This window comes from Oncorhynchus mykiss, chromosome 29, assembly GCF_057628025.1.
Source record: "Oncorhynchus mykiss isolate SJ-2025 chromosome 29, ASM5762802v1, whole genome shotgun sequence".
Lineage (NCBI taxonomy): Eukaryota > Metazoa > Chordata > Actinopteri > Salmoniformes > Salmonidae > Oncorhynchus > Oncorhynchus mykiss.
Genome location: NC_143050.1, coordinates 1,787,501 through 1,802,058, shown reverse-complemented (window position 1 = coordinate 1,802,058; position 14,558 = coordinate 1,787,501). Strand labels below are relative to the sequence as shown.

Here is a 14,558-nt window from a genome sequence, read left to right as displayed (position 1 = left end):
ATGGGCAGGTTTCTATGGGCTGGTTTTTATGGGCAGGTTTCTATGGGCTGGTTTCTATGGGCAGGTTTCTATGGGCTGGTTTCTATGGGCTGGTTTCTATGGGCTGGTTTCTACGGGCAGGTTTCTACGGGCTGGTTTCTACGGGCTGGTTTCTACGGGCTGATTTATATGGGCTGATTTATATGGGCTGATTTATATGGGCTGGTTTCTACGGGCTGATTTCTACGGGCTGATTTATATGGGCTGATTTATATGGGCTGATTTATATGGGCTGATTTATATGGGCTGGTTTCTACGGGCTGGTTTCTATGGGCTGGTTTATATGGGCTGATTTATATGGGCTGATTTATATGGGCTGGTTTCTACGGGCTGATTTCTACGGGCTGATTTATATGGGCTGATTTATATGGGCTGATTTATATGGGCTGGTTTCTATGGGCTGGTTTCTACGGGCTGATTTATACGGGCAGTCATGTGAAATCCATAGATTAGGGCCTAATGAATGTATTCCCAGTCATGTGAAATCCATAGATTAGGGATGATGAATTACTGAATTTATTTCAACTGACTGATTTCCTCACATGAACTGTAATTCAGTAAAATCTTTGAATTTGTCGCATGTTGCGTTTATATTTTTGTTCAGCGTACATCTTGGTGTAAATTCATCTGGAGTAGATTTGGATTACTTGTTACAGTGCTATTTGGGTTGTTAATTAGATTCGCTCGGACATTTCTTGATTTATTTTTGTATTATTTGTTTGATATTTTACTGCGCTGTTATGAGTTAGTAACATAATACGTTTCACTGCACCCGCTATAAGATCTGCTGAACTGTACACGTGACCAATAAAGTTTGATTTGATTTGAATGCAGGTTGCGGGTGAATAAACAATCTAAACGATAGATATCTGGCTGGAATCCAATAGGAATTGCACATCAGTTTGCCAGCCAGCATAATGTTTCTTGGGGGCCTGATGTGGCCTGTACACTATGAGTTTCAGGCCACTGTTTTTATTGTCAGGCATAGGTGATAAATAAAGCCTGCAAGGCAAAGTCCATTTTACATTGCCCCCAATGAATCTTAGGGATCGATTTATATTTTAATAGTTTTGAAAAGTTAAAATTTGACAGAGTCCGCAAAGTTGAAACCTTACATGGGAATACAAGGTCCTTTCTGAGAGTGTCTCCTTCCTCTTTCCCTCTCTGTCAAGTTACATGCAAAGCAAAGAAAACTGACTCTGTAGTGGACTCGCAATCTTTCAGACTATAGAGAAACAGATGTGCAATAAGAAAACGAAATCAAGCTACTTTTTAATCTCTATCTGACTCTGCTGGTGATCTAAACTTTGGAAAACATTAAATGTATTGAAGAAGAACAAATTCATATTTGTCCCTGCCTATCTGGACTCTGGCATCGTAACTGAGAAGAATGGGACAAGTGATGCTTTTAATCATCATTTTATTTGAGAGAAACTGTGGTTTAATTGACCAGACAATCTGGTTAACTATGATTCTTAACTTAATGAATGAAGTGAGTTTCTGTCAGATTGCTTTGTAAATGAACTAAAAGGGAACACAGCTCTCTTCTTCCATCCCACAATGATGAGTCCTAAAATGTGTTAAAACGTATTGCTGAATGGTAGACTGTGTCCAAGGGTTTTAAAACAGAGGTTGTGCCGCATGCATGTAAACAATTTAACCAAAATCCTATACAGGGAGAAGCGTTGTTTTCTCCTATTTTCAATACAGAGGCATGATTTATTTTACATATTGGATGACTGTCATTCATATTCCATTCACCCAGCTCAACTGAACAGGGACACCCAGCTCAACTGAACAGGGACACCCAGCTCAACTGAACAGGGACACCCAGCTCAACTGAACAGGGACACCCAGCTCAACTGAACAGGGACACCCAGCTCAACTGAACAGGGACACCCAGCTCAACTTAACAGGGACACCCAGCTCAACTGAACAGGGACACCCAGCTCAACTTAACAGGGACACCCAGCTCAACTTAACAGGGACACCCAGCTCAACTTAACAGGGATAGGTTTAGGTTACTACATGATACTCTAATTTTCCCTATATTCATCATGATGTTGCTACAAACTAGCGTATGAATGGAAGTTTACAACGTAGGTGCACACAGGGCGAGATACATTTTTTTTTTTTTGAAATCAAGGTGACAGTGATTTAGACCAACAGTTGCAATCGAGAGTTTCTATTACTATTCTATCCTGATCACACACAAACACAGTTCACTTTCATAGCAGCCACATACAAACAGCATGATCACTTTTTCTTGTTGTATAATTCATTCTTGTATCTACGTGATTTCCTCCTCTCACATGTTCCTTTTCTCTTTGCTTTGTATGACCAGGCAACAAAAAAAAATCCAAGCCAAGCCTTCACATCATAACCGCTACACACAGCTTACATCGTTGTCACCATATTAATTAAAGTAATGTCCTAGTCAACATATCTAATATAACTAATGCATTAGTAACCCCACTACAATCATGCAGTACAGTGTACAGTCAGCAAACAGTTTAGCACTTACAGTGCCTTCAGAAATACATTTTTTCCACATTTTGTTCTGTTAAAGCCTGAATTTAAAATGGATTCAATTTAGATTTTGTGTCACTGGCCTACACACAATACCGCATACTTTCAAAGTGGAACTATAAAGCTGAAATGTCTTGATTCAATAAGTATTCAACCCCCTTGTTATAGCAAGCCGAAATAAGTTCAGGAGTGAAAAAATGGTTATTAAGTAATAAAATAAGTTGCATGGACTCTGTGTGCAATAATAGTGTTTAACATGATTTTTGAATAACTACCTCACCTCTGCACACACACATTCAATTATCTGTAATTGTATCAGTCGAGCAGTGAATTTCAAAGACAGATTCAACCACAAAGACCAGGGAGGTTTTCCAATGACTCACAAAGAAGGGCACCTATTGGTAGATGGGTCAAAAAAAGAGTAGACATTGAATATCCCTTTGAACATGGTGATGTTATTCATTACACTTTGGATGGTGTATCAATACACCCAGTCACTACAAAGATACAGGTGTCCTTCCTAACTTAGTTGCCGGCGAGGAAGGAAACCTCTCAGGGATTTCCACCTCTCGATTATTGGTGACTTTAAAACAGTTCAAAACAATCAACCAGCAGGGTCAAATAATAATAATAAATAATAATCACAGTGGTTGTAGAGCAACAGGCATCTCAGGAGTAAATGTCAGTTGGCCGAGCATTCAGAGGTCGAGACAGCAGGTGTGGTAGAGAAAGAGAGAGAGGGAGAGTCAAAAATAGCAAAAGGGAGAGTCAACCCCCCCCCTTTTTTCTGCATAATTTTTAAACTAGTTTACGTTTTTTGTTCAATGTTACGAAGATGGAAAAAAGCTGTCCTTGAAACAGTCTTGATATGTTCGTCAAAAGAGAGATCAGGGTCCGGAGTAACGCCGAGGTCCTTCACAGTTTTATTTGAGACGACTGTACAACCATCAAGATTAATTGTCAGATCCAACAGAAGATCTCTTTTTGTCTAGAGACCTAGAAACTAGCATCTCTGTTTTGTCCGAGTTTAAAAGTAAAACATTTGCAGCAATCCACTTCCTCATGTTTGACGTTTTTAGATTCTGGATTTCAACTGTTTAGTGGTGGTAAAATAAATAATACACAACGTAAACTTCTGTTTTATGTACCAAACCTAACATATCATAGTAAATTCAGACCCGGATTTAATTACTATGTTACGTCTAATCTATGAGACCAGACTGGCCGCCAAGGTCCCGTAGCCTATCAGACAGAGAGGGCTCCGGCGCCAGAGTCACACACACACACTCAGCTGAATAGCGGGACTGTTCTCTTTCCCAAGCGGAGTCTCATATCTGTGTCTGTGTTTCCCGGCTCTCCGCTCATGTGGACGTTTCCTCTCTGTCTCTCCCTCTCGAACACTTGATCCAGCAATCCCAACCACGCACACACCACTAGACCACACCAAAAGCCCCGCTCAACTAACGGGACAGAAGCAGTAGCGATGTTCGGCTTTAGGACACTGTTCCCGGGACTGCTGCTGCTGCTCGCTGGGCTGCCGGGGGGACAAGCACGGGGACGGGAGAGGGTGTATTACGTGGGAATCAAAGAGATCAACTGGGACTACGCTCCGACTGGCATGAACCTCATCAACGGGAAACAAATAGCGGACGATGAGTGAGTTCAGTTTTGACATGCTGTGTTGTTTGTTTACATTTTTGTTGTGTTATTTGTTTACCTACTCTTATGGTGTGAAGATATCCTAAATGCATGAAGACGAATACAGGGTGAAGAAAGTTCATTGCTATTTTCACGTCACCATAACACATGCAGAGTTTGACCAATGTTTTGCAGTGTTCATACGAAAAGCGATCATCTAGTTTCATCTCCTTGAACTGCGTTTCGGGTCCCGGGTGCTGTGGGGTGCGGTGACGTCGCCCCGCTCGCTAGTCGCGTGAGGGATTGATAAGGGCCTCTCAGTTCTTTCTGCTAATGATGGCAAATATTTTAAAATACAGATTGTAACTGAAATGGCGCCTCTTGTCTCAGCAAAATGTCTGTAATGTTTATCTAATATATATATGTATGTCGGTGCCCCCGAAACCAATTAAACATGTTATTTATTTCAATGTTAAAATTAAGTGCTCGGTAACACCAACAACTCATGGCAACTGATCTGTCACCAACGTGAATTAGCAACATGAACGTTGCTGGAGTATTGAAACACATCATCCTGAGACGTTTGAAAACATCACATGTGTGTTGTAACAGCACTTACTCACCTTGCCAGGAACTGGGAGCACAACAGGAAATGGTTGTTTTGACTTGTGTTTAGTGTAGATGAACATTCCTTCTCTTTAGGTGGTGTTTCCTCTACAGCCTCTAAACACTATGATGGCGTTACATCTCTACAGCCTCTAAACACTATGATGGTGTTTCCTCTACAGCCTCTAAACACAATGATGGTGTTTCCTCTACAGCCTCTAAACACAATGATGGTGTTTCCTCTACAGCCTCTAAACACAATGATGGTGTTTCCTCTACAGCCTCTAAACACAATGATGGTGTTTCCTCTACAGCCTCTAAACACTATGATGGTGTTTCCTCTACAGCCTCTAAACACAATGATGGTGTTTCCTCTACAGCCTCTAAACACTATGATGGTGTTTCCTCTCTAGCTTCTAAACACTATGATGGTGTTACCTCTCTACAGCCTCTAAACACTATGATGGTGTTACCTCTCTACAGCCTCTAAACACTATGATGGTGTTTCCTCTCTACAGCCTCTAAACACTATGATGGTGTTTCCTCTCTAGCTTCTAAACACTATGATGGTGTTTCCTCTCTACAGCCTCTAAACACTATGATGGTGTTTCCTCTCTACAGCCTCTAAACACTATGATGGTGTTACCTCTCTACAGCCTCTAAACACTATGATGGTGTTACCTCTCTACAGCCTCTAAACACTATGATGGTGTTTCCTCTCTACAGCCTCTAAACACTATGATGGTGTTTCCTCTACAGCCTCTAAACACTATGATGGTGTTACCTCTCTACAGCCTCTAAACACTATGATGGTGTTTCCTCTACAGCCTCTAAACACTATGATGGTGTTACCTCTCTACAGCCTCTAAACACTATGATGGTGTTTCCTCTCTACAGCCTCTAAACACTATGATGGTGTTTCCTCTACAGCCTCTAAACACGATGATGGTGTTTCCTCTCTACAGCCTCTAAACACTATGATGGTGTTTCCTCTCTACAGCCTCTAAACACTATGATGGTGTTACCTCTCTACAGCCTCTAAACACTATGATGGTGTTTCCTCTCTACAGCCTCTAAACACTATGATGGTGTTACCTCTCTACAGACTCTAAACACTATGATGGTGTTACCTCTCTACAGCCTTCAAGCATTCAAAATGTAACGAGTACTTTTGGGTGTCAGGGAAAATGTACGGAGTAAAAAGTACAATATTTTATTGAGTAATGTAGCGAATTAAAAGTAAAAATTGTCAAAAATATAAATTGTAAAGTACAGATACTGAAAAAAACTACTTAAGCAGTACTTTAAAGTGTTTTTTACAAGTACTTTACACTACTGCCTCTATATAATGTGTTATATTGTGTATCCTACTGGTCATAGTTAAGACCTCATCATAACCTGCTAATGACCACCCGACTACAGATTATTACCTACACTCTCAGAGTAAAGGGTTCTTCAGGTATCCCCATAGAATTGTATTTTTTATTTCCCCTTTATTTTACCAGGTAGGCCAGTTGAGAACAAGTTCTCATTTACAACTGCGACATGGCCAAGATAAAGCAAAGCAGTGCAACACAAACAACAACACAAGAGTTACACATGGAATAAACAAGCGTACAGTCAATAACACAATAGAAACATCTACAGTGCCTTGCGAAAGTATTCGGCCCCCTTGAACTTTGCGACCTTTTGCCACATTTCAGGCTTCAAACATAAAGATATAAAACTGTATTTTTTTGTGAAGAATCAACAACAAGTGGGACACAATCATGAAGTGGAACGACATTTATTGGATATTTCAAACTTTTTTAACAAATCAAAAACTGAAAAATTGGGCGTGCAAAATTATTCAGCCCCTTTACTTTCAGTGCAGCAAACTCTCTCCAGAAGTTCAGTGAGGATCTCTGAATGATCCAATGTTGACCTAAATGACTAATGATGATAAATACAATCCACCTGTGTGTAATCAAGTCTCCGTATAAATGCACCTGCACTGTGATAGTCTCAGAGGTCCGTTAAAAGCGCAGAGAGCATCATGAAGAACAAGGAACACACCAGGCAGGTCCGAGATACTGTTGTGAAGAAGTTTAAAGCCGGATTTGGATACAAAAATATTTCCCAAGCTTTAAACATCCCAAGGAGCACTGTGCAAGCGATAATATTGAAATGGAAGGAGTATCAGACCACTGCAAATCTACCAAGACCTGGCCGTCCCTCTAAACTTTCAGCTCATACAAGGAGAAGACTGATCAGAGATGCAGCCAAGAGGCCCATGATCACTCTGGATGAACTGCAGAGATCTACAGCTGAGGTGGGAGACTCTGTCCATAGGACAACAATCAGTCGTATATTGCACAAATCTGGCCTTTATGGAAGAGTGGCAAGAAGAAAGCCATTTCTTAAAGATATCCATAAAAAGTGTCGTTTAAAGTTTGCCACAAGCCACCTGGGAGACACACCAAACATGTGGAAGAAGGTGCTCTGGTCAGATGAAACCAAAATTTAACTTTTTGGCAACAATGCAAAACGTTATGTTTGGCGTAAAAGCAACACAGCTCATCACCCTGAACACAACATCCCCACTGTCAAACATGGTGGTGGCAGCATCATGGTTTGGGCCTGCTTTTCTTTAGCAGGGACAGGGAAGATGGTTAAAATTGATGGGAAGATGGATGGAGCCAAATACAGGACCATTCTGGAAGAAAACCTGATGGAGTCTGCAAAAGACCTGAGACTGGGACAGAGATTTGTCTTCCAACAAGACAATGATCCAAAACATAAAGCAAAATCTACAATGGAATGGTTCAAAAATAAACATATCCAGGTGTTAGAATGGCCAAGTCAAAGTCCAGACCTAAATCCAATCGAGAATCTGTGGAAAGAACTGAAAACTGCTGTTCACAAATGCTCTCCATCCAACCTCACTGAGCTCGAGCTGTTTTGCAAGGAGGAATGGGAAAAAAATTTGGTCTCTCGATGTGCAAAACTGATAGAGACATACCCCAAGCGACTTACAGCTGTAATCGCAGCAAAAGGTGGCGCTACAAAGTATTAACTTAAGGGGGCTGAATAATTTTGCACGCCCAATTTTTCTGTTTTTGATTTGTTAAAAAAGTTTGAAATATCCAATAAATGTCGTTCCACTTCATGATTGTGTCCCACTTGTTGTTGATTCTTCACAAAAAAATACAGTTTTATATCTTTATGTTTGAAGCCTGAAATGTGGCAAAAGGTCGCAAAGTTCAAGGGGGCTGAATACTTTCGCAAGGCACTGTATATACAGTGTGTGCAAATGTATTAAGGAGGTAAGGCAATAAATAGGCCAATAGTGGTGAAGTAATTACAATTGAGCAATTTACACTGGAGTGATAGATGTGCAGATGAGGATAGGTAGGAGCATAGAAGAGCCCATTTTGGATCCAGAGAGAAGAGTTTTTGATTCCACGTAGAAGCCTTTTTGTTTCCATGTAGAATCCTCTGTGGAAAGGGTGCTACACAGAACCCCAAAAAGGTTTCTACTTGGAACGCCACAGGGTTCTTCCAAGGGTTCTCCTATGGGGATAGCTGAATAACCCTTTTAGGTTCTCAATAGCACCTTTTTTTTCTAAGAGTGTACTGTAAAAAGTATTGCAGAGGATAAAGATGGATATTGAAAACATTGTTCATTACGTCTATTTGTTTCCATAGTCACCGATGAAAGTTCATCTGCAACATATTCTTACGTTTAAAACAAATCTACATCACCATTTTTCACACATCCTCATAATTCATAATTCACCCACAGACATTACGGATGTGTAATGTTTACAGACATGTCTATTTATCTATTAACACAGACATTACGGATGTGTAATGTTTACAGACATGTCTATTCATCTATTAACACAGATATTACATGCATAGAAGTACTGGGAGTATATGAAAGGCCCCTTGTTTTATTTGATCAATGATTAATACAATTGTGTGATGGGGTACATCCTCATCGACGACCTCCGAGCGCAGAAAGTGATCTGGAGAGTAGTGGTGTGATGGGTCAGATCTGGAGAGTAGTGGTGTGATGGGTCAGATCTGGAGAGTAGTGGTGTGATGGGTCAGATCTGGAGAGTAGTGGTGTGATGGGTCAGATCTGGAGAGTAGTGGTGTGATGGGTCAGATCTGGAGAGTAGTGGTGTGATGGGTCAGATCTGGAGAGTAGTGGTGTGATGGGTCAGATCTGGAGAGTAGTGGTGTGATGGGTCAGATCTGGAGAGTAGTGGTGTGATGGGTCAGATCTGGAGCCTAGTGGTGTGATGGGTCAGATCTGGAGCCTAGTGGTGTGATGGGTCAGATCTGGAGAGTAGTGGTGTGATGGGTCAGATCTGGAGCCTAGTGGTGTGATGGGTCAGATCTGGTGTGATGGGTCAGATCTGGTGTGATGGGTCAGATCTTTTTCTCCAAGATCGCATAGCAGTTCAGACGTCTTTTGTCCTCGTCTTGTCGTGTCCTGTATATATATATATATATTTACAACTTTTTTCACATACATTTTATTTTTATTTTCCATCAACTCATCTTCTAAACACTCTCCTGCAACCAGCCTCACCAATTTATATTTATAAAAAATTATTATTTACCTCAGATCTGTAATCCTCCAAGAAGCTAGCCAGAAACTCCAATAAGCTAGCCAGAAACTAGCCAGAAGCTAGCCAGGAGCTAGCCCAGAAGCTAATCCAGAAGCTAGTTAGCTTCTTTACTGGCAAATCGTTAGTATTCAGCTAACCACGGTTTGTGGTCATCAGCTATCCTTTAGCTCGAAAATCTATCGCCAGTTTTGTACGGCGCAGCGCGGCTCGGAACGGAACATACCGGACCAATTTTTCTCTCCATGTCCCTGGATTTCAACTGCTCTCTGGACATTCATACCCGGATCTCACAGCTAGCTAGCTGCTATCCGTGTGACAGTCGGCTTTCGTCGATTCCGGAGCAAACATCGATTGTTCCGGTGCTAGCCAGCTCCGTCAATCACTCCTGAGTTCCATCATTCACTCCTGGGCTGCAGTCACCTATCCGGACCCGTTTCACTGCCTACGCGGAGCCCCACCGGGCCTTCACAACTGGACTGCCGACGTTATCTACCTGAAGGAGATCCGGCTGGCTCCTCTGTTGCGACGTTACCTGAACGCCCATCTGCGGCCCGCTAACCGTTAGCTGTCTTACCGGCTGCTATCTGAATAGACAATCGGACAATTTATTTATTTTTATTATTATTATGTTTTCTTCTCGGGCCTCTATAACTATATCTATTGTTCTTATTTTTGTTGTTGTTGTGTGATTTGGATTAATCCCCTCTACCTCACGGAACCCCACTAATCTACTGACCGAACGCAAGAGGTGGCTAACAACAGACTCCATCCTATGCTAGCTTGCTACCGGTTGGCTTGGCTAGCTGTCTAAATCGCCGTGACCCTCAACCAACCTCTCCACTCACTGGACCCTTTTGATCACTCGACTAAGCATGCCTCTCCTTAATGTCAATATGTCTTGTCCATTGCTGTTCTGGTTAGTGTTTATTGGCTTATTTCACTGTAGAGCCTCTAGTCCTGCTCACTATACCTTATCCAACCTATTAGTTCCACCACCCACACATGCAATGACATCTCCTGGTTTCAATGATGTTTCTAGAGACAATATCTCTCTCTTCATCACTCAATACCTAGGTTTACCTCCACTGTATTCACATCCTACCTTACCTTTGTCTGTACATTATACCTTGATGCTATTTTATCGCCCCCAGAAACCTCCTTTTACTCTCTGTTCCAGACGTTCTAGACGACCAATTCTTATTGCTTTTAGTCGCACCCTTATTCTACTCCTCCTATGTTCCTCTGGCGATGTAGAGGTGAATCCATGCCCTGCAGTGCCTAGCTCCACTCCTATTCCCCAGGCGCTCTCTTTTGACGACTTCTGTAACCGTAATAGCCTTGGTTTCATGCATGTTAACATTAGAAGCCTCCTCCCTAAGTTTGTTCTATTCACTGCTTTAGCACACTCTGCCAACCCGGATGTTCTAGCTGTGTCTGAATCCTGGCTTAGGAAGACCACCAAAAAATTCAGACATTTTAATTCCAAACTACAACATTTTCAGACAAGATAGAACTGCCAAAGGGGGCGGTGTTGCAATCTACTGCAAAGATAGCCTGCAGAGTTCTGTCCTACTATCCAGGTCTGTACCCAAACAATTTGAACTTCTACTTTTAAAAATCCACCTCTCTAAAAACAAGTCTCTCACCGTTGCCGCCTGCTATAGACCACCCTCTGCCCCCAGCTGTGCTCTGGACACCATATGTGAACTGATTGCCCCCCATCTATCTTCAGAGCTCGTGCTGCTAGGCGACCTAAACTGGAACATGCTTAACACCCCAGCCATCCTACAATCTAAACTTGATGCCCTCAATCTCACACAAATTATCAATGAACCTACCAGGTACCTCCCCAAAGCCTTAAACATGGGCACCCTCATAGATATCATCCTAACCAACTTCCCCTCTAAATACACCTCTGCTGTCTTCAACCAAGATCTCAGCGATCACTGCCTCATTGCCTGCATCCGTAATGGGTCAGCGGTCAAACGACCTCCTCTCATCACTGTAAAACGCTCCCTGAAACACTTCAGCGAGCAGGCCTTTCTAATCGACCTGGCCGGGGTATCCTGGAAGGATATTGACCTCATCCCGTCAGTAGAGGATGCCTGGATATTTTTTAAAAATGCCTTCCTAACCATCTTAAATAAACATGCCCCATTCAAGAAATTTAGAACCAGGAACAGATATAGCCCTTGGTTCTCCCCAGACCTGACTGCCCTTAACCAACACAAAAACATCCTATGGCGTTCTGCATTAGCATCGAACAGCCCCCGTGATATGCAGCTGTTCAGGGAAGCTAGAAACCATTATACACAGGCAGTTAGAAAAGCCAAGGCTAGCTTTTTCAAGCAGAAATTTGCTTCTTGCAACACTAACTCAAAAAAGTTCTGGGACACTGTAAAGTCCATGGAGAATAAGAACACCTCCTCCCAGCTGCCCACTGCACTGAAGATAGGAAACACTGTCACCACTGATAAATCCACCATAATTGAAAATTTCAATAAGCATTTTTCTACTGCTGGCCATGCTTTGCACCTGGCTACTCCTACCCCTGTCAACAGCACTGCACCCCCAACAGCAACTCGCCCAAGCCTTCCCCATTTCTCCTTCTCCCAAATCCATTCAGCTGATGTTCTGAAAGAGCTGCAAAATCTGGACCCCTACAAATCACCCGGGCTAGACAATCTGGACCCTTTCTTTCTAAAATTATCTGCCGAAATTGTTGCCACCCCTATTACTAGCCTGTTCAACCTCTCTTTCGTGTCGTCTGAGATTCCCAAGGATTGGAAAGCAGCTGCGGTCATCCCCCTCTTCAAAGGGGGGGACACTCTTGACCCAAACTGCTACAGACCTATATCTATCCTACCATGCCTTTCTAAGGTCTTCGAAAGCCAAGTCAACAAACAGATTACCGACCATTTTGAATCTCACCATACCTTCTCTGCTATGCAATCTGGTTTCAGAGCTGGTCATGGGTGCACCTCAGCCACGCTCAAGGTCCTAAACGATATCTTAACCGCCATCGATAAGAAACATTACTGTGCAGCCGTATTCATTGATCTGGCCAAGGCTTTCGACTCTGTCAATCACCACATCCTCATCGGCAGACTCAACAGCCTTGGTTTCTCAAATGATTGCCTCGCCTGGTTCACCAACTACTTCTCTGATAGAGTTCAGTGTGTCAAATCGGAGGGTCTGTTGTCCGGACCTCTGGCAGTCTCTATGGGGGTGCCACAGGGTTCAATTCTTGGACCGACTCTCTTCTCTGTATACATCAATGAGGTCGCTCTTGCTGCTGGTGAGTCTCTGATCCACCTCTACGCAGACGACACCATTCTGTATACTTCCGGCCCTTCTTTGGACACTGTGTTAACAACCCTCCAGGCAAGCTTCAATGCCATACAACTCTCCTTCCGTGGCCTCCAATTGCTCTTAAATACAAGTAAAACTAAATGCATGCTCTTCAACCGATCGCTACCTGCACCTACCCGCCTGTCCAACATCACTACTCTGGACGGCTCTGACTTAGAATACGTGGACAACTACAAATACTTAGGTGTCTGGTTAGACTGTAAACTCTCCTTCCAGACCCATATCAAACATCTCCAATCCAAAGTTAAATCTAGAATTGGCTTCCTATTTCGCAACAAAGCATCCTTCACTCATGCTGCCAAACATACCCTTGTAAAACTGACCATCCTACCAATCCTCGACTTTGGCGATGTAATTTACAAAATAGCCTCCAATACCCTACTCAACAAATTGGATGCAGTCTATCACAGTGCAATCCGTTTTGTCACCAAAGCCCCATATAATACCCACCATTGCGACCTGTACGCTCTCGTTGGCTGGCCCTCGCTTCATACTCGTCGCCAAACCCACTGGCTCCATGTCATCTACAAGACCCTGCTAGGTAAAGGCCCCCCTTATCTCAGCTCGCTGGTCACCATAGCATCTCCCACCTGTAGCACACGCTCCAGCAGGTATATCTCTCTAGTCACCCCCAAAACCAATTCTTTCTTTGGCCGCCTCTCTTTCCAGTTCTCTGCTGCCAATGACTGGAACGAACTACAAAAATCTCTGAAACTGGAAACACTTATCTCCCTCACTAGCTTTAAGCACCAACTGTCAGAGCAGCTCACAGATTACTGCACCTGTACATAGCCCACCTATAATTTAGCCCTATCAACTACCTCTTTCCCAACTGTATTTAATTTATTTATTTATTTTGCTCCTTTGCACCCCATTATTTTTATTTCTACTTTGCACATTCTTCCATTGCAAAACTACCATTCCAGTGTTTTACTTGCTATATTGTATTTACCTTGCCACCAAGGCCTTTTTTGCCTTTACCTCCCTTCTCACCTCATTTGCTCACATTGTATATAGACTTGTTTATACTTTATTATTGACTGTATGTTTGTTTTACTCCATGTGTAACTCTGTGTTGTTGTATCTGTCGAACTGCTTTGCTTTATCTTGGCCAGGTCGCAATTGTAAATGAGAACTTGTTCTCAACTTGCCTACCTGGTTAAATAAAGGTAAAATAAATAAATAAATAAAGATCTGGAGAGTAGTGGTGTGATGGGTCAGATCTGGAGAGTAGTGGTGTGATGGGTCAGATCTGGAGAGTAGTGGTGTGATGGGTCAGATCTGGAGAGTAGTGGTGTGATGGGTCAGATCTGGAGCCTAGTGGTGTGATGGGTCAGATCTGGAGAGTAGTGGTGTGATGGGTCAGATCTGGAGCCTAGTGGTGTGATGGGTCAGATCTGGTGTGATGGGTCAGATCTGGTGTGATGGGTCAGATCTGGAGAGTAGTGGTGTGACTGGTCAGATCTGGAGCCTAGTGGTGCGATGGGTCAGATCTGGTGTGATGGGTCAGATCTGGTGTGATGGGTCAGATCTGGAGAGTAGTGGTGTGATGGGTCAGATCTGGAGAGTAGTGGTGTGATGGGTCAGATCTGGAGCCTAGTGGTGTGATGGGTCAGATCTGGTGTGATGGGTCAGATCTGGAGAGTAGTGGTGTGATGGGTCAGATCTGGAGCCTAGTGGTGTGATGGGTCAGATCTGGAGAGTAGTGGTGTGATGGGTCAGATCTGGAGAGTAGTGGTGTGATGGGTCAGA

The 14,558-nt window shown here is 42.9% G+C and overlaps 1 protein-coding gene across 3 annotated transcripts in view; it reads left to right on the top strand.

Annotated features, from left to right (window-relative positions):
* Positions 1–3,808: 3,808 nt before the first annotated feature.
* Positions 3,809–14,558, top strand: part of hephl1b (hephaestin like 1b) — an 80,085-nt gene continuing 69,335 nt past the window's right edge. For all 3 annotated transcript variants that reach the window (XM_090226310.1, XM_036967792.2, XM_090226311.1), the window contains exon 1: positions 3,809–4,224. In XM_090226310.1, the coding sequence (XP_090082436.1) occupies positions 4,052–4,224 (173 nt within the window). In that variant the 5' untranslated portion in view covers positions 3,809–4,051. The remainder of the gene's footprint in view (positions 4,225–14,558) is intronic.